Source organism: Protopterus annectens, chromosome 8.part0, assembly GCF_019279795.1.
Source record: "Protopterus annectens isolate FY-2018-M chromosome 8.part0, PAN1.0, whole genome shotgun sequence".
In the NCBI taxonomy this organism is placed as follows: domain Eukaryota; kingdom Metazoa; phylum Chordata; order Ceratodontiformes; family Protopteridae; genus Protopterus; species Protopterus annectens.
Window position 1 is genome coordinate 943,439,433 of NC_056741.1, and position 25,249 is coordinate 943,464,681.

The 25,249-nt window shown below is 36.3% G+C and overlaps 1 protein-coding gene across 1 annotated transcript in view; it reads right to left on the reverse strand.

Annotated features, from left to right (window-relative positions):
- Nucleotides 1–25,249, reverse strand: part of LOC122809172 (FXYD domain-containing ion transport regulator 3-like) — a 227,919-nt gene that overhangs the window by 14,457 nt on the left and 188,213 nt on the right. The window contains exon 7 of the mRNA XM_044080463.1: nt 20,263–20,300. Within this exon, the coding sequence (XP_043936398.1) occupies nt 20,263–20,300 (38 nt within the window). The remainder of the gene's footprint in view (nt 1–20,262; nt 20,301–25,249) is intronic.

A 25,249-nucleotide genomic window follows, 5' to 3' on the forward strand; every position in this document is an offset into this window, starting at 1 on the left:
TAGTACATTGATTGTATGTGTCACAGTAGTAGGCATGGCAAATGTTTTAAGTCGTGATGAATTCTCTGCTTTATTACATTTAACAGCACATAGTTATCTGTGGTGGTGCAGTGGTAGCGTTGTTGCCTCACAGCAAGATGTTCTCCCGTTCGATTCTTGGCTGGAGTCCGGGGAGTGCCTTCTGTGTGGAGTCTGCATGTCCTCCCCGCGGTTGGGTAGTATTCAAAAGACATGCGTAAATGGGTGTGCCTTCATTGAAGGTTGGACATTGAGCTGGCACCTCCACGTTCGTGAAAATCCACTGCCAATCATTAGTGGACCGGAGTTCTGCTGTGGCGACCCCTAACCGGAAAAAGCTGAAAGACAAACAACATTACATTTAACAGCACATGATGATATTTGTTTCCATCCAGCTGATAAAGAAGGTGGAATAGTTATAATAGATTCTTTGCATTATATTAATACTATGGAGACTATGCTTAGTGACTGTGACACATATATTCAATGCACTAAATTTCAGGCTGTAATATAGGCTTCCAAAAATTCATAAAAACTCTACTGAAATCCTGGGGTAAATTTCCTGTCTTCAATCAATTGATCCAAGTTACGCTTGAATGTGGACAAGGCTGATTTTTTTTGTTTTATGTAGATTTATCCCAGAGCAGTTAATGTTGCAGACGAGGTTTAGGTCCCTGAATTGAGTATTTGTGATACCATTTGATTTGGAAATGTGAAGTAAGTCTATCAGTAATTGGTCTGAGGACACCTTGTATGGTAGACACAGGTCACTTCTTAGCAGTCTATAGGCGACCAAATATAGTGACAGGTCTTTGAGGTGGTTCATGTAGGACATATTATTTAGGTCTTGTATTCTTTTTGTAAAGTATCTCTGTGGGCATCCAGTTGTTGCATATGGCTGGACACATACTTGCCAAGGGGTATTATACTCAATGGTTGTCCTAATGATGGTTGAGTAAAGGGGGCAATGATATCTCTGGATGCAGAAGCAGTCCCCATATTTATGAGTTGTACAATATAGAAGGACTTCCTTACCATAGTAGATACATGCTGGTAAAAAGTTAGGTTAACTGTCCACAAAAGTTACCAAATCCTGAACTACTGGGTCAGCTCTTAGGCGTGTGTTGCCAATGTCATAGTTGACTTTCCAAAGGACACAATAATGCTGTATTTTTGGTATTTAGCTATAGTCCATTTGTCTGGCATTAGTTATTTGTTTGGGACAAGCCTTCCTGCAGGATGGCTGAGTCTTTTGGGGATTTGATTACTGTTCCTAATGTGCAGTCATCTGCAAACTTAGTTAACCAGAGCCCTTTGGTACTGGAGGTCGAACAGAGGAGGTCCAAGCACTGAACCAATGGACTCCACTGGAGGCCAGTCTTTTTGGGAGGTAGCTCCCCTGTTTTGATCTCTTGCATCCTTTTCACAGTAAAGTGTCTATTTATAGAATAATGCAACATGTTCATTACTTTGTTGTTTTCAGAATTCCTTTTTGTAATTGTTTCCAGTACACCTCTACTACCTACATGTTGTAAATTTGCAATTCAAATAAAATATTCAGGTTGATATGGAGAAGAGTCAGAATGTTGTGGAGAGGAAAATGGCACAGATCAGAGGAGAGGGCATACAGACTGTATGTTAACTAACAATATTGGAGTTGTTTCTATGAACTTGTTTAAGTATGTTAAAGTGCAACAGCTTGTCATTTTATGCTGAGGTGTAGGGAATATGTATAGATATTACTTGTGCAAAGAAATTAGTCTGGTATCATCTTACTCAGTTTGTCCTATAGGGTACCATATAGACTTTAAATAATGGTATAACAATTTCAGGCAAAATTACCCTATTTGTTATAATTATTGTAACTTTCAGAATTGTGACTGGTTATGTTTTGTAAAGCCAATGTTGCCTGCATTTTGGAGGTACTTGTTTCTTTACTTTTTCCTCATATGGAAAGTAGCGACTGAGTTGTAGTAGTTTTGGATTTTAAAAATCAAGGTTGTTAAACTGTGACAAATTGATCTGGATTGTATTCTTTTCCTTTTGTAATCATGTTTGAGTGTGTTTGTGTGTGTGTGTGTGTGTGTGTGTGTGTGTGTGTGTGTGTGTGTGTGTGTGTGTGTGTGTGTGTGTGTGTGTATATATATATATATATACACACACACACACACATATATATATATATATATATATATATATATATATATATATATATATATACAGTATTTATATTACTAGTCAGTCATAGTCAAAACTTAAAACAGGAGTATTCTATTTATATTTAATGTCAATTTGTCATTTTCTTGTCTTTTTAATTGGTTCATAATTCAGCATTTCATAAAGAAATTTGAAATGAGGTACCCATACTAACATGAAATGACATTAACTCAGTAGAGCTCAAAAAAAAAACAAAAAAAAAAACAAAAAACAAAAAACAAAAGAGGAGGCAATTGAAGCAATGTCTGGCTCTATTTTAAAATAGACAATGTCTTCAACATTGCATATTGTTAATGAAAGTCCTGAAGAAGTGTAAGCTGGTTCAACCAAAGCACCTGTACTAGAAACTGCACAAGGATAAAATGACCCAGGGCTGTAATAAGAAAATGAATTATATTCTATAAGTGCTAGCAATGAGGAGGAGAGAAAAAATGTATGTTATCAAGAGTCAGCTTTAACAGGAGAAAATAACGGAGAAGAAAGAGACACCAGTAAAGGGCAAAACCAAGACTTTTATGAAAACACTGGGAATATTTTGATTCATTCTGATATCGCTGCTTGGTCAATACTGGTTCCAGATGACTTGAGTGTTAATCTGGTTAAGGAGGAAAGTCAAGCTCTTCAAAATAAAGGTGGGCCTTTCTCTGCTGTTCAATGAGAAGGAGAAAAGACCAAAGGAAGCAATCAACGTTTGACAACTTTGTGGTTTTATAAATCTTTATCAAATGGAGAAAATGTGAAAGAACTTTGATGGTTTGTTCAAAAAAATGTTTGATTTAGTTTTGCTGCAGACTGTTTGTGGATATGAAACAAAAGCTAGAACATCCAGCTTTATAACTGGCTTTAAAACCTGGTGGAAATTGTATCCTAAAGTCTATTAAGATGGAAAATCTGAACCATATTTCTCCTGCTTAAAAACCGGAAGGCCTTGGCAACTGGAATGAATCTCAAAAAAATCTTTTGATAAAATTAGTCCAGTGGAAATAGATAATGACTGGAAAAAATTAGGTGACATTTTATATCATCTTTTGGATGTAATTATGTTAATGTCCAAATAAAAATTTCCCTTCTGTGGTCACACAAGAAATATGTCATCAGCAAGCAAAGAACGTTTTTTGGAGTTGGTGGAATTGTTAAAATATGACCCACATTTGAGGGAACATTTTGTAAACAGTAAACATGTTTCTTCTGAAAGGATATCAATTTCATACTCCTCTCCCCAAATTCAAAATGAAGCTATTCATCTTTAGGAAATCACATCAAAGAAAAAATATTGGCAGATATTAGAAGAGCAAAATACTTTGGAAATCTTTTTGATAGAGCTCCTTATGTTTGACACACTGGTTGTGAGGTGATCAGATAAGTTCATACTGAAGATAGTAAAGGGAAAATAAAGGAGTCATTTTTGTTCTTCTTATTTGTGGAAAGACTACTGCTGAACTTACAGAAGAGATAGTGAGGGACTGGACATTAACCTTTGTCATGGGCAAGGTTATGATAATGCTGTGGCTTGTGCTATTGGACTGCAAGACTGCATCCCCCCCCAGCTGTAAAACATGAAAATAAAACAAAAAGAAAATAAAATCACAAGAATGAAAAAATAAAAATCAACTGTGAGTCCTGGAACATTGCGCATACGAGGAATTTCTTGATATTTGGATTGCTGGTGAACCAGTCTGGAGCATGTGCACAGAATCCAGACTGTCTCCACCAGCAGTCTGGATTACAAAGGCAACATGCAAGTCCAAATTTTCCCAGAAGTCTATGGAGTTAGAACTGCATAGACTGGAAGGGGATTGGACTGCAACATCCACAGGCAGGCTGAAGCTGGTGCTCTCATGGGAAGCATAGGACAACAAGGCTGGTGCTCTAGTGGGACAGATAGGTCGAGTGGGTGTGTGATTCTCCTACTAGGACAGATTTCCAACTTGGGGCTGGATCTGGCAACTTGCTTGGCTCAGGTAGGGTGTTTGTGTAGAGATCTGATGGCATGTTTGTTTGTTGTGTGTGCGTAATGCCCCAGTTGCTACATGGTGGTGGGCAGAGAATAAGGCTTGAACCCTGTACCTTGGGCCCAAGTGGCAAGAGACTGAATTCCCTATCTACCACCATGTGTAAAAAGATTTGCAGATTTTTGCCTCATATTTGTTCTGTTCTGTTCCTCATAAAATCTGTGGTTTCTGTATTTTTGTTTCTTAACACAGCCAGTAGTGCAGTGGTACAGTGGTAGCATTGTTGCCTGACCGCTACATGTTGTCTGGTTTGATTCTTGGCTGGGGTGCCTTCTGTGTGGAGTCTGCATGTCCTTCCTGTGTTTGTGTGTGTTTGCTCTTGTGTCCTCGATGGATATTTGAAATTTGTCCCTATTTTTGGGATTGTATTCCCCCATTATTGGCTTTGTCCAGGTTTTTTGTGCCAAGGTTGAGAGCTATGGTGATAACTGAACTCTCTGAATATATTTGGGGGCTGTATTCCCCCATTATTGGCTTTGTTCAGGTGTTTTGTGCTAAGATGTTGACAGCTATGGTGAGAACTGAATTCACTAAATGGTAGCCATTTAAGTTTCAGTCTTCCTTTCTTTCATAAAACAGATTTGGCATAGTGGTATGTTGCTCTGACTGTTTTGCACAGGGTCCTGGGTTCAATACTTTGCAGTGAAATGTATGGTGGTAACACAGCATTTTATTCTAACAACTTTCCAACATTATACAAGCAATGTTCAAAATGTGTCCCTGTTTTTTGGCCCCCCCCCTAAATTCTGGCTTTTTCCAGATTTCTTGTGCTGCAAAGTTCAAAGATACAGCTGAGTGTCAAGTAAATTTTACAAGAAGCTGAGAGCTGCAGGGAACAAAAGTTTAGTGCTGCTTATGCCGAGTCTGTTTGCATTGTTAATAGCACAATAGGTAGTGTACTTGCTTTTGATGCAGAAGGCTGTTGGTTCTACTCCCACAGTAGATAGATGCATTGCTAATACTGCACTGTATTGTAAAGAGCATGGATGCTGCAGTCCTTTTTGACGAAGATACCAAGTAACTATGAACCTGTTAGCAGTTTACCATCCATTCACTATTGCAATATTACTAGCTTATCATTTTTCTTAATGCAACTTAGGCAATTTATTCCTCAAGGGCAACAGGCACTTTATTTGTAGATGAAACAATGAAATATAAAGTTGTTTACTAGCAGCAACCTCTTCATTAGTTACAGATTTTTTTTTAATGTGGAATTATTTAGATGACTTTTACTTCTTCAGAAATTGTGCATATTTACTGATACTGGTGGACTGTAGAAGTTTGAGTAGACTTTTATGAAAGAAATGTTCTGAATTGGGCAGTTTTGTCGTTATTGGTGCATGCATTTTGTTTCATTGTTTACTGGAAAAATGTTCCGAATTGGGCAGTTTTGTCATTATTGGTGCATGCATTTTGTTTCATTGTTTACTGGAAAAATGTTCAAAACAAATTTAAAATGCCCTCTAACAACTATACTATATTGTGTAAGGAATACAATTTAATACAGTCGGGAAGGTGTATCAAAGACCACGTGTATGTTTTGTGTGCAAGGGACCTATGATTTGAAAACAGCCCAAAGTTAATCTTTATCTGCCACTAGCAAAATGTATTTTCTTTGAATGTGGGTTTCAATGCTGTTTCAATGAATGTGAGTTTCAAGGGCAGAGACGTTTTAATGTTAAGTCTGTTTTCATTGTGAGATTGCATTGCTTTATTTAGCAAATGTCTTAGTGTTTGTGCTGTAAAATGCAAAATAAAACTTTCAAATGACGTCCAAATCATCGTAAAAGTAAATCAGTATGCACATTAGTGTTTATGGTAAATGGGGTAAAATAAAGTAATGGCTCATTGGAATGGCTGTAGGGGGGAGGCTCCATTTGACCATGATTTTGTGTGGGGGAAGGGCGGCAAACTCGAAGACAGTCCTGGCTGAACTATACCTCTCAACTGTCTAGATTTTCACAGAATGAATAGATTTTTGATTCTTATTTTTGGATTGTTCCTGTAACATCCATGGTGGTGCAGCGGTAGGGTTGTTGCCTCACAGCAAGAGGTTCTCCCGTTCGATTCTTGGCTGGAGTGCAGGGAGTACCTTCTGTGTGGAGTCTGCATGTCCTCCCCGTGGTTGGATGGGCGTTCGAAAGACATGCATAAATGGGCGTGCCTTCGTTGAAGGTTGAATGTCGTGCTGGCACCTTGACATTCATGAAAATATACTGCCGATCATTAGCTGATTTGAGTTCCACTGTGGCAACCCCTAACCGGGAAAAGCCGAAAGACCAACAACAACAATGTTTGGTTTGTTCCTCATAAAATGTGTGGTTTTCTGGCGAATAATTTAGGAACTAAATCACTAAATAATGACAGACGCTGAGTTTCAGACTTCATAACCTTCAGAAAAATGCATGCTAAAGCAAGACCTATTATTCTATCAATTGTCTCAGTTTATACAATAATTTATAGTACTGTTTATATGTTCCCCCAGTATATTTGGCCTTGTCCAGACTTCCTGCATTAACAGGTTGAGAGGTACGTGCAAATAAATTGCTTTATAGAATTAGGCATATCCAAACCTCTCAACTGTCCCCGATTTTGGCTCAAAATGTTGCTCTTCCCCTAATAATCCCGCCACAAAATGGCAATTTTGGAAGAAAACGTGGAGGGCTTACAATTAAGAAATAACTGTAATAATCGGAGTTATAGATTACTTTTATTTCAGAAATGTATGTAGATTCTTTTATTTTGTCAGCTGCTCAAGTTAGCAGTACTAATATTAAAAAGTGTCCCTTCTTTGACAGGTTCCCAGCTGTATTGTGTGGCTATTGTATATTTTTGCATCAGATTTTGGTCCATTTTTCATAAAAATTGTGTTTTTTTGGCAAATTAGTGACAAATCATTAGAAAATAATGACAGACATTTGAGTTTCAGATTTCATACCTTTCAGAAAATTCATTCTAATGCAAGACCTACTATACTATTATCTTTTGTGTTTTTTTTGGCAAATTAGTGGCAAATCATTAAAGACTGAAGTTAGAAAATAATGACAGACATTTGAGTTTCAGATTTCATACCTTTCAGAAAATTCATACTAATGCAAGACCTACTATCCTATTATCTTTCTAAGTTTATAAGAGCAATACTTAAAAAATGTCCTTATTTTTGGGCCTTTGCCCCACTTTTATGCATGGCTCTGTCCATATTTCTTGTTCTGAGGTTGAGAGGTATGACAAATGTGTCAGGGCCATTACAGTCAGCCAGAGACATTTCAAATTGTGACATACTTGTTCCACCCCACTACTCCATGTAGTGACTCTGGATGTGTCCAAGCAAGGCAAGGAGCAGTTATGCAGTGTAAATGTGCAGAGTATCCCCCCATCCAAGGTAAACACAAGTGCTACTTTTATTCTGTCCTTGATTTTGCAGAATGTCCTGGTTTCTGTCATATTTTTATACTGTTGATTTATGCTTATTATTACTCAGAAAGTGCCTGTTGCTCTGTGTTTAAGTAGCAATGCTTTAATGACCATCAGGTAAGCTTGTCTGAGATTGTAAGATGCAAGTAAGCTTTAATAAGCATACTGTTAAAGAATTGCAAACACTGAAAGCTTTCTGTTGTTGCCATGCAGAGAATACTTACATAACTAGATAATGTATAAGCCTTGGGTATTGAAATGCATATGACAGTATTTGTAATAAAGGACAGGATTACATTATTTTAAGAAGATCATTACATTTGTTGGAGACTTGCAGTCATCTTTGCAGTCTTTACCTGTAAACCAAACAGAATGCCAATCTATCATGTGAGGTCCATTACCTGTACAGTAATCCTTTAAGCACTATATCTTGAGCTTGTTTCTTGTTTGCTTTTCATTTTTTACTTTGATCATGTTTTCCCCATGAAACAAGTAGATAGTTGTCAGGTAGCAGGTCTTTTTTGGAAAAGAAACATTTTTACAAGTGGGGGTATCACAGAGATTGCTACTTTCAGGATGTTACTTGGTATTTTAATAAAGCTGAATCTAAATTATAATTAGAACTGCAGTGCAAGGAGAAGTGGTTTGAATTGAGTGCTGCTTGTTTTTCTTATATTTGATTTTGACTGGCATTCCAGTAATGTATTTAAAAAGTAATTTATTTTTTCATGCCTCACAACCTTTTTGTTTCCATCTACATATTAAGTAAGCTGCCATGCAGCCAATGCATTGAAATATATTTTTTTCTTCTACAATTCATTTTATCTTGATTGGACTCTCATAATGAGGGTTTGGTACCCAGGACAGCGTATTTAATTAAAGTTACAGTTTTTGTGGTTTTGAGCATAGCCCCTCCCCTTTCTAATTGACCACACCCCTTCCCATTGACCCCACCCATTCAGCTGTGTCCTGCAGCCCCCCCTTTGATTTGAAGTCACCAGCCGCCACTGGCTGCAACTATGGCCGGTAATCAGACCAGTGTTAGGTGAAAATCAATGAAATTAATGCAAAGTCCTTATTTGTACTTGTGTCTCATCATGTGTGACATTTTTTTTGGAATATGGAAAAATATATTAATTTGTTTCGGTTTCACCTAACTGATGGCAATATTGCAGAATTTAGGTATAACAGTGAAAAGGCTTTCCCAGACAAGATTATTATGAAGCTCTGCAGGAACTAAAGACAAATTCTGAATAGGTAATCTCAACCTGTGAAGTGCTATTTGATCCAAAAAAATGTGGACACAGGAGGTCAGTTTGGATTTTGTGCCCCAATGCATGTATTTTCTTTTTCTTTTCTGAGTTATCCTTTTTCCTGGTGTGAAATTTTTGATGAGGTTAATGAAACACAAACTTATAAAGACCACCAAAAAAAGAAGAAATAGCTACATTTTAGAAATTACTGGAATCAGCCTTGAACAATGTACAGTGAAATTCCAAGCTTTTCAGTTTCTCCTTGAAGATCAGCACACTGAAATTGTGGAGATGGCCATTTACTAAGCAACAGCAAAATTCAAGGGAATGGGCATCTGCTTAAAGAAAATAATCACATTTTGAAGAATGCCAGGAGAAGAGGCAAAAGATGCAGGCTTTAGATTGCCAGAAGAAATCAGAAATTCAATGTTTGAATGCCTTGATTTTTTTTCAACAAGAACTGGGAACTTATTCAAAAACAATGGATCAAATAATGTCAGCGTTTGCTTTATTTCAGCCATTTTATCTTATTTTTGCAGATGAGCAACAACTTCAGAAACTTCTACTAAATATAATACAAATTTATAATGACTTTTCTGGTGAATAACTTTTTAGTCAAACATTTTCAACTGCAAAGACATTTGAAAGCTGCTAGAATCTATTCCAAAGAAACAAAGACACAGTCAGTACTGCAGATTCTGGAATTTATTGTTTAATGGGATTTTTATGAATCTCTTCAAAATTTCTCCTTATGTTTAAGATTTTTCCTAACAATTTGAGTATCTGTTGCATCATGTGAAAGAAACTTTTTGAAATTAAAATTAATTAAAGGTGTTCTTTGATCAACTATGAATAAAGGCAGATTGACAAGTATGGTTATACTATCTACTGAGCATGATTATGCAAGGAATATACATTTTGACAAAGCCATTGAAAAAAATTGCAGTATTATACTGCAACATACCAGTTAGGAAGCTTAAGTTTACCTTTTTTCAAAAATACAATAATGGCATTTTTTCCTTGTCTTTACTGTAATATACACACACACATACACACACACACACACACACACACACACACACACACACACACACACACACACACACACACACACACGCACATTATACATAGTTCAATAAAAGGAAAATTTCACTGTTCTATTTTCTGGTCATTATGTTTCATTTCATAATTATTACTGAAAACAATTTTCATGGGTAGAGGTGTTAGAAAAAATATCAGTGGGGAGGGGTGATTAGCTCCAGATGTCAAATATGCTGGGCATGTTAGGACATTAGCTCATTAAAACTTGATAAAAAAAGTTTGTAGAATTTTATGACTGCACTAAGTATAATTAAAAAAACATGATTTGCTTGTTTTAATCCAACACCTTAAAATAGACTGTTTTCAAGGCAAACTTTTAAAAATGTTATTTCATATTACTATTTATATATACCCCTTTCTGGAGAAGTGGGCAGTATGATGAGGTATGTAGATTATCTACATCAGCATTTCACATGTCAAACATGAGAAGACTATTATGCAAAAAGCCCAGAATTTCCAAACACAAAATATAAAAAAACGATTAAGAGAGCAATTAGAGGAAAGAAAAATGCTTTCTCAAGAAAAACTGTCAGAAGCTACAAATGAAAATTTCTATTCATTAATACAACAGATTTGTGAAAAACAGTATATAGTTGAGAAAACTTGATCTGTTTGGAAAAAGAAGCCTCTGAGGAAGTGTGAAAATATAAACAACAAAACCAAGAGATATTTGAAAAGTATAAAAAATAAATATGGACATGGGAGAGAAAGAGAGATGTGAAATGGTGCAATATTTATGCAAAGGAGAAAGCCAAATTAATCAATGTAAAGAAGGCAGCCCCAAAGATATTCAAAGAGAAATACAGTCAAAGGCATCCGGATATTAAAAAATTCACAATAAAATATAACATCACAAAGATGGAAGGTAGAAAAGATTAGTAAAGCAGAAGTTAAAAAAAATAGAAGTTGAAGTTCTGGAGTGTGTGCAAAGTGAAGGATTTGATGCAGAAGGTCTAACACAGGTTACATCACAGTAGGATGGACTGAGTCCCCAAAGTAGGGAGAAATAGAAAGATCAGGAAACATCTGAAGAAGAAATATGGACATGGGAAAGAAAAAGAGATTTAATATGGCGTAATATGTATGCATAAGAAATAGCAAAACTAACCAATACAAAAAGAGCAGCACCAAAGATATTTGAAGAGAAATACAGGCAAAGAAATCCGGACATGAAAAAACTTTACAACACAAAAAATAAGAAGACAAAGAGGAAAAGTAGAAAAGGAGATTAGTAATGGAGAAGTTAAAGAAATAGAAACTGAGGTTATAGAGCACCTGCAAAGTGAAGGATTCAGTGTAGAAAGTATAATTCAGAAAGCACCACAACAGGATAGAGTAATGGATATCTAAATTAAGGGGAAACAAATAGAACAGGAAGCAATTGGTCAGGTGCCATATGAAGATAATTTGGATCCCTCCACAGGAAACCAGTATAAATGTTCACTTGAAGCTAGACAGCAAGGGAAGGTACAGGAAACTGTGGAAGCTCTGATGCAATCAATGTTGAGGAGTGATAGGCCAGTGAGTTTCCATATGATAGACCAATGGATGGCACAGGATGAAATTGAAGAGAATGTGCCACAGGAAGATGCGATAGAACCTTTTATAGAATGTCCACAGGAAGTGGAAAACAAGGGATGTGCCCTCAAGTTTGGAAGAAAATGATCAAAGAGATGATTTGCTTGATTAATAGACATAGACAGATACATCAAGATCAATGAAAGAAATAGACTGCAAAAGGTTAATAAAACCCCAAAAGTCAGACACCTGATAAAACAAGTGAACACAGTAATTAGGACTGTTCAGAAAGGTCTGTGCGATATAACAGAAGTAAACAGGATATATTACTGAGCAGCTAAATTAATAACTCATGAAGTTCTACCACAAGAACACATGCTGTTGAGGAAAGGAAGAGGAGAAATTGAATACCATCATGGGAATATCGAATAGAAAAACTATAAAGCAGTTAAGACAAGACGTATCACTGTTCAAAGACAATAGAAGAGGGAACAGATCAACAAAAATACTAAGAAAGCTAGATGTAGTAAAAGCAATGCACAGTATTAGAACAGACCAGGATCTATCATGCACTATCACAAATAAACTAGAAATTTCAGCACAGGCAGAAAAACTTAGAAGATACAAAGATAAATATAAAGGAAAAGTACAAAATAAGCAATTTATTGATGACCCAAAAAAGTTTTATAGAGAATTGGGAAATAAGATAAAAGGAATTGAAAGACTGCCAAAAAAAAGAAGAAACAGATACATTTTGGTAAAGTAGTTATGAAGATCCTATGGAACATAACAAAATGCTAAATGCACAGAAGAAGTTAAAGAAAGAATAAGCAGTTTAAAGGTCCAGGAAATGAAATGGGATGAAGTAACAGCCAGAGAGACTGAAACAAAGTTAAGAAAAGTCTCTAGTTGTAAAACCCCAGGCCCAGATGCAGTACCTAACTTTTGGCTGAAAGTATTAACATTCTTTGCACGAAGATTTATCTATGAGTAAGAACTATTTATATGCGCACCCCAAACAGACACCAACCTGGTTATCAACAGGAAAAATAATGGTCCTACTTAAGAGTGAACCTGCAAGCTACTCAAAAAAATTTTAGACCAATAACTTGCCTTTCCACGACATATAAACTATACATGGGAATTGATGCCGACAGAGTTTATAGTCATTTAGAAGAAAACTCAGTTATGGCAGTAGAACAATAGGGCAATAAAAGAAAGTTATATGGAACAAAGGATCATTTGTTGTTAAATAAAGTCATAGTGGAGAACTGCAAAAAGGGGAAGAATCTAAGTATGGTATGGATTGACTACAAAAAAGCATTTGATAGTATCCCACATTCATGGATAAAAGAGTGCTTAAAAATGTATAAGATATATCCTACACTGATCGATTACATTACATTACATTGACCATGAAACAGTGGAAGACCACTTTGCTATTAAGCCATGATAAAGGACAAATTATTATTCAAGGGATAACAATTCAAAGGGGGATATTCCAGGGTGACTCTGTCACCACTGCTATTCTGCCTTGCCCTTAACCCACTAACCTGTCTACTTAGCTTAGGCCATGGCTATAATTTGGCTCCTAGAAAACAACAAAGTGTAAAGACTTCACATCTTCTCTTTGTTGATAATTTAAAACTGTATAGTTCATCAGATGAAGAACTGAAAGCACAACTGCAAGTTGTCTAAACGTTTTTAGATGATATAAGAATGTCATTTTGTCTTGATAATTGTGCAAAAGCAACCTTTAAAGCAGGAAAACTGCAACACCAGAAAAACATCAGTTTGGGACAAGAATGTGACATAAAAGAACTTGAGCAAGAAAGAGTGTATAAATATTTGGGAACTGATGAAGGATCAACAACAAAACATGAACAAAGGTGGATGAAACTTAGTAAGGAATACTTCAGAGGACTTAAATTACTCCTGAAAACAGCACTGACATCTAGGAACAAAATCCAGGCTATAAACCAATTTGCTCTTCCTGTCCTAACTTACAGTTTTGGAGTGATTGACTGGCCCCAAAAAGTGTTGGACAGATTAGATAAGAAAACAAGAAGGAAGCTTCATGCTCACCAAATGATTTATAAAAATCAGTGCATACCAAGATTATATAGTCCCCATGCTGAAGGAGGGATGGGCCTCCTTGAAAATGATTATATGTATAGATCTGCAATTGTGAGACTCCACACATATCTGCTGAACTCTCAAGATGCAAATGTGGTGAACGTTTTGAGACATGAGGAGAATAAATCTAAGATGACTTCTCTGCTTACTCTAGCAGAAGCATATCAGCTTCAAGCAGGAATGGAAATCAAACCAGAAGTAGATAAAAAATCAGGCAGCAACTGAATGTGCCAAAAACAAAAGAAAGAATATAAGGTGAGAGACCAGATAAGAAGACAAGAAATATAGAAAAGGCATAAATATAGTATGAAGTACAGAGAACTTCTGGAAGAACCTCATGTTGATCAGGAATGAACGGAAGAATGGTTAAGGAGAGGAAAATTTAAACCAAGAGATGAAAAGTTAATATTGGCAACCCAAGACAGTGGGGTGCGTACACATTGGTTTACAATGTCCACTGAACATCTGAGAGAAACAGACAAATGTAGGTTTTGTAAAACCAAATTGGAAACAGCCGCATACCTCATTGCTGGTTGCGACATACTAATGGCAGAAGGACTGCATACTGAAAGGCATAATAATGTGGCAAGACTGTTGCACTGGGGACTGTGCAAACATTATGGTATTGAAGTGACTGAAAAACACTGGAAACATGATCCACAAAGCATCACAGAAAATGAAGAAGTCTAGATCACATGGGTTCACCCATTGCCAACAGTTCAAAAGATAGATGCTAGAAAACTGGATAGAGTGGTCCAAGAAAAGAAGACAAAAGTACCATTGCTCATTGAAATCGCTACACCCATTGACTACAGTGTCTTGCATACAAAGGCACAAAGTCATAACATATCAGGATTTGCAGGCAGAAATGATAGCAATGTGGAAGAAAGATATCCAGACAATTCCAATAGTAGTAGGAGCAACAGGTCTTATAAAAAAGAGTCTACAATCATATTTAGATATGCTACCAATCCATGTAACTCCATACGAATTGCAGAAGGAGTCATTACTGGGCACATTGTGGGTGCTGCGAAGAGCAATACTGGCTGATATTAAAGAGTGAAACAATACTAATTTTATGAACTTTAATCGTACTTTGACTTAGGAATGGGTTCCATTCCCATCACGGTATTAGAAAGCCAAAACATTTGTAGAAATTTAAAAAGGAGAGGAAAGAATTAAGGTTCAAGGAAGCATTTATGGCAGAAGATAGTTTTCCAGTCATTAAAGTGATTACTAAAAGCAATAGGAAATCTATAAAATGTAACTGAATAAAACTTAAATACAATTATTGATTTTTAGAAGTCAATTTGTACTATGTATGCAAATTATATTGTTAATGGTGGCATTCGTCTCTAAACTATATTCCTTTCAGAATTTAAGCATAAAATCTAATGTCAACTAGTGGGCAGTATTGGACTCATAACTTTTATATGTGAATGATTAAAAGGAGACTGACCACTTTTTGTACTAGACACCATCTTGTACTTTCAAAAATATTCTGGAAGCTCTCAGAGTTTGATGTGATTATTGTGAATGGAAACATTTATTTTTGTGAAAACTAAAGGCAATTTATGTTATTTCATGCTAAAGAAACTCAAAGGAAGTACACAGTCTTGGAAAAGAATAAGAAATCCTTTCACTATAAAATTTCATTCATGTAGAGAAAACTTGAAAACCTCCATCATAACTGAATCCATAAAAAAAAAAAACGTTTTATTTTGTTTTAAATTGAATTGTTTTTAAAAATCTGTCAAGCATATTCTCCTAGGCTGACGAATATTGTACCCCTTTGAAAGATAACAAATATTAATCCAATTGTTAAAGTCAATTATCTTCAGTTCATATTGTGGCATCATCTGGCATAATACTGCTCAGCACTTGGCTCATATAAGCATGAGTCACATGGTCCGAGAAGTCCATCATGTGCCTCTTCATATAGTCCAGGGAGGTATGTCCCAGGTTATTTACATGAAGACAAACTGATGAAATAAACAACTGAATCAAATTACTTGCTAAAGAACCAGACCGAGTACTTAATATGAATCACTTTTCATCTTGTCTTTTAGCAAGACTTCTTCAGATAACAGATACTTTCAATATTACAAGTTATATACACATTAAATTAGTCACATAATCAATTTAAAAGCAATAAAGCACACACTTTCTGCAAGTAGTGACTGTAAAATAATTTTGAGTTCAACAAATGACTTTAAAGTCTATAATTTTTTTGAATTAGGCATTAGTATTGAACTTGTTGATTTATTGGCGAAGGGGCAAACATTTATGCCTGCATATAGAGCAGATTTAGTCATTACTCTGTTGGATGTAAAGTTGTTTGTAAGGAAGTTAAATTTACAAGTGCTGTTGGGACAAAACGAACTTCCTATGCATACTTTTAGAGTAGCTAGCACATATTACCCTTCACTACATCTGACACTATTGTTGTTTGAACAAGTTTGTGAGTTAGATACATGAAACTGCCTGTCATTTACAAAAAAGAATAATGGATTTAGCTCTAACATAACTAACAGTGAAAGACAAGCATTTGAGTTCCTAAAACAAGCAAATGTGAGAATCATGCAACCTGACAAAGGGGGAGGCCTTGTGATTTTGTATACTGTGGACTATATCAGAAGAATGAATGTGATCTTAGATAGTAATACATATGTGGAAGTTTCAAGAAAGGAACTGAACATAGCGTATTCTAGAATTAAAATATTGCTTAATGATTTATTTATCTAAGCAAACACTGATATAGAGTTATTTAATTTTTTAACCATGCCTGCCCCTAAGATTCCCATTTTGTATGTCCAACCTAAAATACATAAATGTGTTTTTCATCCACTAATTAGGCTGCTCGTTGATGCAAGGAGCAGCATTACATATGCTTGTGCTAAGGTTGTTGACCATTTTTTAAAAAAGTATGTAGTGATGGAAAAACATATTTGTAAAGACTCATGGTGCTTTCTGGAGGTTATCAATAACTTGACATATGAGAACAATCTTAATTTTATGACAGTAGATGTTAAAGATTTGTACTCTTCTATCCCTCATCTAGAGGCGCTTGAGTGGGTAAGTTATTTACTATGGAATAGAGGGGCCCCAAGAACTGTGGTGAATCTTGTAGAAGAGTTATTGGACTTAATTTTGTCCAATAACTACATCACCCTTAACAACAGATATTTCCTGCAAAAAATTGGCATGGCTATGGGCTCTCATTGTGGGGCCAGCTTTGCTAATCTAGTCATGGCTTATTGGGAGCAGGAATATATCTTTAAAATAACTGGAATAAAAGAAAAAATATGTCATTATACTAGATTTTTGGATGACATTTTTATTCTATTCAAAGGTGATATATCTATAGCGGAAGAGATAGTGACTTACTTTAACTCTACTATCCAGTTTCTGACATTTACTTACAATTGTGATGCCAACAGGATTGCCTATTTAGATGTGTATTTGAGTAAATACAGTATTAATCAGTGCTTTATAGCTAAGATCTTTAGAAAATAAACGTACTCTAACTCATTACTACATTTCAATAGCTGTCACCCACGTCACCAGAAAAAGTCAGTCATCAAGGTTCAGTTTGTAAGGGTAGCATGCATGACATCTTTAGAGGCTGACTTTGATTATGAATGTAAAAATTTGCATGACATGTTTACTAAAAGAGGATACCCACAGAATTTGGTATCAGAAGTGATGTGGGGGGGTACAACATAAAAGAATGACAGGTTTCTATCAACCCATTCTATCACAGAGGGAAATATTAGTTCCACCGAATAGTGATTTTACTGAATCTATGAATAATTCAGCAATGTCATTCCATGGTACACACAATCTAGTCATGCTGTATAGCATGAATGCCCGAGAAATTTATTTTATCCTGATTAAAAACTGGGATATAGTTCAAAATGACTGTATGGTGAGACAAAAACTACAAGAGTGCCCTCATATTACCTTCAAGCGGGTTCCCAACCTGAAAAGTATCTTGTAGAGAAAACTGAATCTCCTTACACATAGGACAGGAATGTTTAAATGCCTTATGTATAATTTTTGTAAATATATAGATATAGGGCAGAATTTTACCATCAGGGGGCAATGTTATAAGACAAAACACAAGCTAGATTTCCAATCTAAGCTAGTGGTGTATGCAGCTTTGTGCCAAAGTTGCCCAGCCTTCTATATAGGCAAAACGGAGGGAAGACTGAGAGAACGAGTCTACAAACATCAATATGCTATTAGTAAATTAAAATTGGAGAATGCCTTAGCAAGGCATATAAAAGAATACCCACAACATCATTTTAAATTTCGAGCAATAGATTGCATCATACCAGATGGAAGGGGTGGCCCAGAAACATTGTTGCTAGAAAGATTGGAACTGTTGTGGCAATTGATGCACATCATTACTCTGGTCTGAACGAAATGTGTTCCATTTTCTGTATTGTAAAATTGAGAAGCTTAAATAGATAAAGTTTACTTTGTGCTAATTTATAAATAATTTTATTATGAAGTATAGTAAGTGTGAAAGTAAGTTTGTTATAAACTAGTATAAGTATGCATATATAAATTATAACAATTTTTTTACATTGTGTGTAGCGAGCAAAAAAGTTTGTATAATGGGAGTTGAGGGGTTAAATGCCAGATGAAATGTTATGGGAGGGTTGTAGTGAAAAAGTGTGTGCTTTATTGCTTTTAAATTGATCATGTGACTAATTTAATGTGTATATAACTTGTAGTATTGAAAGTATCTGTTATCTGAAGAAGGCTTGCTGAAAAACAAGACGAAAAACGCTTCATATTAAAGTTTTTAGGAAGTACTCGGTCTGGTTCTTTGGCAAGTAATTTGATCCAGGTTATTTACATCACAGGGTTGGGGTATATTTTGCTAACTCTGTGGTAAAACAACTAGATCCTGTTTCCTAAACTCAGTAGAATTTTAGAAAAGGTTTGAGCTGAATTACTTACCCCCTACTTATTTACACCAACTGAATGAAATAGGTTCCCCCTACTTATTTACACTATCTGAAATAGGTCAACTACTTATTTGCACTCTCTGAAGTAGACCCCCCTACTTATTTGCACTCTTTGAAGTAGGCCCCCCTTCTTATTTACACTAGCTGAAGTAAGTCCCTCTACTTATTTACAGTAACGGAAGTGTGGGGACCTACTTCAGCACAAACCTGTTCCAAAATATTCATGAGTTTAGGAAACAGGATCTCTTCACAAAATTATTTCACTCTTGATCAGAAAAAGCCACCTCATTACTTTTTGTCTTCCATTATTTACTGTTAATGGGAAAACTGTTTGTCCTAAATGTTGCAAAGGATACATGTTTTGTGTATTCCTGCCATCTCTCAAGGATAAGGTCAATGCAACCTATTTGGTTTGTGCTGATAAACTAAATGCCCAATTTGCACCAGGTCCTGTAACTCTGGCAACCTGAGAATTAATTACATGGGAGGTACAGGAGAAACAGCCATCTTCATAGTGGTGGGGGATTTTGTCCTGTGTTTGAAAAACCTACACTGAGCTGCCCATTCTATTATTATTTTTTCAACTCCTTGGATGGATCTTTCATGATGGCTCCTTTACCTTCATTCTATGGGCTTATTTGTTTTGGGGGGAATGGGAGCTGAGCATTCCATTGTGACGCAGAAAACCTACGGATCATTTGTTTTTTGTCCAGCCTTCTGTTCCCCAGAAAGAATACTGTGCTAGTGAGTCTTGGCCATATTATCGCCTTCCACTTCACCAGGTTCTCTGCATGCACAGTCAGTGTTTCCTTAAGGGAAACATACCTCCAAATAACATGTTACCCTCTGCTTTCCAGTGCTTAACAAACTATGACACGGTGGACTCTGGTGGCTTTGTCCACACTGGGTATCACCTAGTTCTTCTGCTGGGTGCTATGCTAGTGGTGAACTAAAGCTCCCCTCCTGAACCCAAGGATGGGTGAGTTGTTAGTATACCATAGTCCACAGCCAGCTTTTACAGGCATCCAAGTCTCTGACTGAACTCCAGTCACCTGTGGCATTGACAGGACTTTATCCCTCTATGTCAGGAAGCTGGCCCTGTTCTATTATTAGTCTTGACAAAACCAGTTGACCTGAAGGCCTTCAGTAGGTTCATAGGAGTTTACTAGACTATTTGCCCTAGGGCCTTTATAAGCCTAGCCATGTTACATCCTTCTCCCTTATTGACCAAGTTGTATGGTCTATATTTGTAGCGCAAGTCTATGATCAGCACTGACTGCCCTCATTTAAGATGGACATAGGTGACACCCCCAGGACAAATTTATGGTCTCCCATCCAATTGTCTAAGTTATGCTTAGAAAGAGAAAACCATTTTTACATTTGACCTGTATGTCTGTAGTTATCTCTTACTAAATTATATGAACTATCAAAACACCATCTATTGCCAAAGTTCAGGTAAAAGTGTAGAAAATTCTGATTTGAACTGCTTCATTAAATAACAATACCAGTATCTCTACTAATCTGTGCTCATTCTTTCTTAAGATATTTTCATTACTTCAGGCCACAGTGAAATCATACAGGCATGAAAGCAATTACATTCTTTTAAAACTTTACCTTTGGAGGATACAAGCTGTTGCCCTTGGGAGACATTCCTGTTAGCAAAACAATATAAAAATAAATCAAACATTCTGAAAAAACAGAAAAACTAGAATATAACATGACACTTCTAAATAATCATTTGCAATACAAATACTGTGCAGTTAGGTTGGCAATATGCCCTTTGAGACCTGTAAAGATGAAATGATGACACTAGTTCCGAATGGCAGTCAGAGTATTTTGATTGTGCTATCATCTCTGCATTAAAAAAATGCAATGGAATTCAAGAAAGCATGGTACAGAAGTAAAGTAATTTTATGCTGGTTGACTGAATGGATGAAAAAGTAACCTGGCATAATGCGCATTGCAAATTAAATAAGATCTGCAGGGAAGTGGGTAGATGGAATACCAACAGAACCAAGTGGTAATTATTTCTATTAGAAGTTGTGTTTTTATGATTTTCAACAAAACATTCATGTGCATGTGCACACATACACACACACCACAGCACTTAACCCTGCATCTCCAGAATGGGGAACACATGGGCAAAAGTTGGAAAAGTTGATAACAGCTTACTAGCATCTTCAACTAGGAAACTCACAATATGGTTAAAATGTGTTACTTTATAATTATACATTTTTTTACGACTCAGTATTTTTCAGTGTGGATTCAATTAAAAATTCATATTGCAGAATGAGTGACAGAGACCAGGAATGTGGAATTGCAAGGAGCATGGACTTTTTAGGAGACAAAATGAGGAATGTTCCTCATAATAAGGTACAACTAAGAGATATCACATACACAGACATAAAGCCAGACACATTAAATAAATACACTCCATAAATATAAGTTACAGAAAATTATGAAGATTAAAGCTCTACCATTACCACTTTTAAACTCACCACAATTTTCTAAGTCAACAGAAGCAGCTTATTAGGCTGCGGTAGTGTTGTCGCCTCACAGTAAGACATTGTCCTGTTCGATTCTCAGCTAGAGTGTCTTCTGCTTGGTGACATGCGTGAATGGGCATACCTTCATTGAAGGTTGTACGTCAGGGCTGGCAACTCGGCACATAAAAATCTACTGCCAATCATTAGCGGACCGGAGTTCCGCTGTGGTGACCCCTAACCAGGAAAAGCCGAAAGACACAAACAAACAGAAGCAGCTTATTGAAAAGCCTTCTGTGAATGTACTGCAGTTTACCATCCTGGCTATGACTGCAGTTTTTGATCTGCCAATGACAAGCAAATAATACAGTTTATTTAAAGTCTTCTTTGCAACTACAAACTATTTTGTCCCCTCACCCAGATACAACTTAATTTAATTGTGATTATCAAGAAAGCACTACCATCAATGCTATTGAAGCACCCAGACCAAAATAAGCAAGGCACCTCTGCCATCATGGAAGAATACAGCAGCATTTTATTTTAATGTTTTCTGTGAAGCCATGTCAAACTGGTTACCATTTAACTAAGAGACAGAGAAAATAATGTCCACGTTTTATAAGCAGATCTTGTAATAGATTCAGCCCATCTCCTTACTTCTCTCTACACCTAAATATATCTCTAATATACTTATTTTTAACAAAGTGATTACATTTTCACTTTTATCTCCTTATAAGCTATGCCCCTTATACTATTCCCCGTCTTTCAATTAACTTCAAGATGGTTTTCTCTCTTCTTTGCTGCTGTAGTGACTTCCAGTGTATATAGTGTATATAGTTTTTAGGTTTCATATTTTTCTTTGTGTATTGTAGATCTATGTCTTCGATTGCTGTATTTCCTTTGTATTATTGAAAAATTGAATAAAGAGATTTTTGAAAAAAAACAGGTATTAGAATAATTACTTTTTGACTCCTTGTTTAGCCTTCTTGAGAACACTCTTGTTTTCTCTAGTGGCCCCTCATCCATGTCATGTTCTAAAGTTATACTGCTGTTGCTGTATTCTTTTTTCATGTACAGCCTAAGAGTCAAGCTTTTAAAGAATGCAGATCGTTAAGACTGCAGTCTTCATTCTTTTGACAGCTACACCTAAATTGTATTTAGCTATGCCTAGTAGTATATCACCCTCTAGTGGTTATTTTATTTTATAACCTCCATTCTCTGAACAAACGGCCATTGCAGTTATCATTTCACTGTTAATTATGCATGATATCTGTTTGGCTGTATCAATCAAAGCAGCACCCTAATAGCCTACGGAACAGCTAGAAGGATCACACTCACTGAATCTGTTGTTACATAGTTTTGTCTGTGATGTAAACTGTATTCATCTCTACTCCATTTATAAGTTTTTGTTCAGTTGTGAGTCTTCTGCACTTTTGTTTTATACTGAGTCTACTTAATGGTGCAGTGCTGCTCTTTTTTTTACTGTTATGTATCCATCAATCAATCTATCTATCTATCTAAACATATATATGTGAGTGTGTGTGTGTATATGTTTATGTATATATATATATATATATATATATATAGGGTGTATATATCTATATAGATAGATAAAGAGAGAGAGAGAATACACACACACACACACACACACACACACACACACACACACACACACACACACACACACACACACACACACACACACACAAAATGACTTACTGCATCACCATGGAAGATTTACTCAGTACGGTAAGCCAAGTGATTCAGAGGCATATTGCAGAAAGCGGTCTGATTCAGGAAAACTCTTATAAATATGAGAGCCTGGGGTGCTGGGTAAGCAAACAATAATACCCAACAAGGTGCGTGTTATTGTATAAATAAGCCATGCCCTAGGATCTTCTGAAATTGATGGTGCACAATAACACATGCCCTGGAGGGCATTATTATGCTTAGACAATGATCTATTAAATTGCTTTGTGTTTGTTTGCTTTTGTTTTTAATTTATATATAATATTTTTATGTAAAATAGTTCCTCCAACTAATGTTTCAAATTTGTTGTAGTGTATATAAATGTTGTTAGAGGAAGTCTTTTACATCCAAAATATAAATGTAAGTATATAATGGCTACCCACACACTGGCTCTCACACACATAAATATTCAGAAGCAGTGTACCTTTAAAAATACATAATTACAATCAGTTAATAATAGCAATGTATTTTGGCGTTTCCTGGTTAGGGGTCGCTACAGTGGAACTCCGGTCTGCTAATGATTGGCAGTGGATTTTTATGGTGCTGAGTTGCCAGCCTGATGCCCAACCTTCAAGGAAGGCAAACCATTCATGCATGCACCTACCTGTATGTCTTTAAATGTCACTTGACCATGGGGAGGACATGCAGACTCTACACAGAAGGTGCTCCAGCTGAGAATCGAACAGGAGAACCTCTTGCTGTGAGGCGACAACACTAACTGCTGCACCACCTCTTCACTTCAGCCTTTAAAACTGTCTTACCTCCATACCTCAATCTCAACTGGCCAGATTTTCAAAGATTGTCCAGATTTTTAACTCATTGTTTTTTGGTCTGTTCTTCATAAAATTTGTGGTTTGCTGGCCAGTCAGTAGGATTGAAGTCACTAAATAACACCATGCATTTGTGTTTCAGGTTTCATTTCTTTCAGAAAATGCATGTTAACACAAATCCTGTTATTCTGTCAACTTTCTAATTTTATAACCACAATATTTAAAATCTGTCCCCATTTTTGAGCCTTGGCCCCACCATTATTTTAGGCTTGATCCAGATTTCTTGAGCTAAAAGGATGAAAGGTATGCGTACCTCTTAATTTTAAATAACTGTTACAGCCATCAATTGATTGAGCTCTCTTTCTCATACACACTTCCGCTTTCATGCACGCAAGCATGCATACATTCACACATGCAGAGAGAAACATAAACACACACACACACACACACACACACACACACACACACACACACACACACACACACACACACACATACAGTCACACACACACTTTTCTAATTGTTTTAATTATCTGTTTTTTTTTTAATTTTACACTTGCTAAACAGCAAAAGCAATGCTTAGTGAGCATAAAATAATGGTGGCCTTTAGCTTTTTTAGAGTCTGAACTCTGCAGCAGCTTAATATTCTACCATGAATAAACAGACTATTTTTTCAGTGAGCATTACTGGTACATTAACACCCTGCTGGAGAATGTTTTTTCTCCAGTCAGCATGGTGATGCACTGGTCACCCATTTTCTAATAAAATTAACAATGCGTTCTACCCAAGGAAGGGTGTCAGCACCAGAATAACATTGTAGAATCGCTACCAAGTTATGTTGGCCATGAGGAGGAAATAATTGATGGGATAAGCATATTCACACCTACGGACGGATTTGGCTCAGAGCACAACTACACAGGCAGCAGTACAGTGGGACAGGCCACATGTATGTGTGTGAGTGCTTGTGTGTCTGTAGGGGCATGAATACTACTGCATGAATGTGTGTGTGTGTGTGTGTGTGTGTGTGTGTGTGTGTGTGTGTGTGTGTGTGTGTGTGTGTGTGTGTGTGTGAATGTTTGGGAGTATGCATAAATATGGATGGGTGTTCACATGTGTGTTTCTGTGTGTTGGAATGTACCAAGATTATTGGGTTAGTATGGGGGAATACCATTGCATTCAGATCTGGCAAGGCAGTGTTCAGCTCAGAGTCATAGTAATTAGCCACCAATGAAGTGTTTCTCTGTGTGGATTTACCATGTCTCTAAAACAGAGACTATCAAAGTCATGCTAATTGTTAGTCTCAATTTGGCCATTTAGGTCTGATGCTGATAATCCTTCTGAATCCTAAGGTCACTATATGTATGTACACAGATGTACACAAAATACATGAGCAAACTTCTTGTGCGTTAAACATTCTTATCCTTTTCATCTCATCTGTCAACTTCCCATGAAGAGTAATGTATACCTTGATTTTTAAAACTTTCACTTTGATTTTTGGCTTTTGTATGTTGTGCTATTTTAGTTATTATTATATCTCTTCATTGTTAAACTGTGGAATTCACCTGCTTCACTTGAATGGTATGATCATTTTGTGTAGTGTTT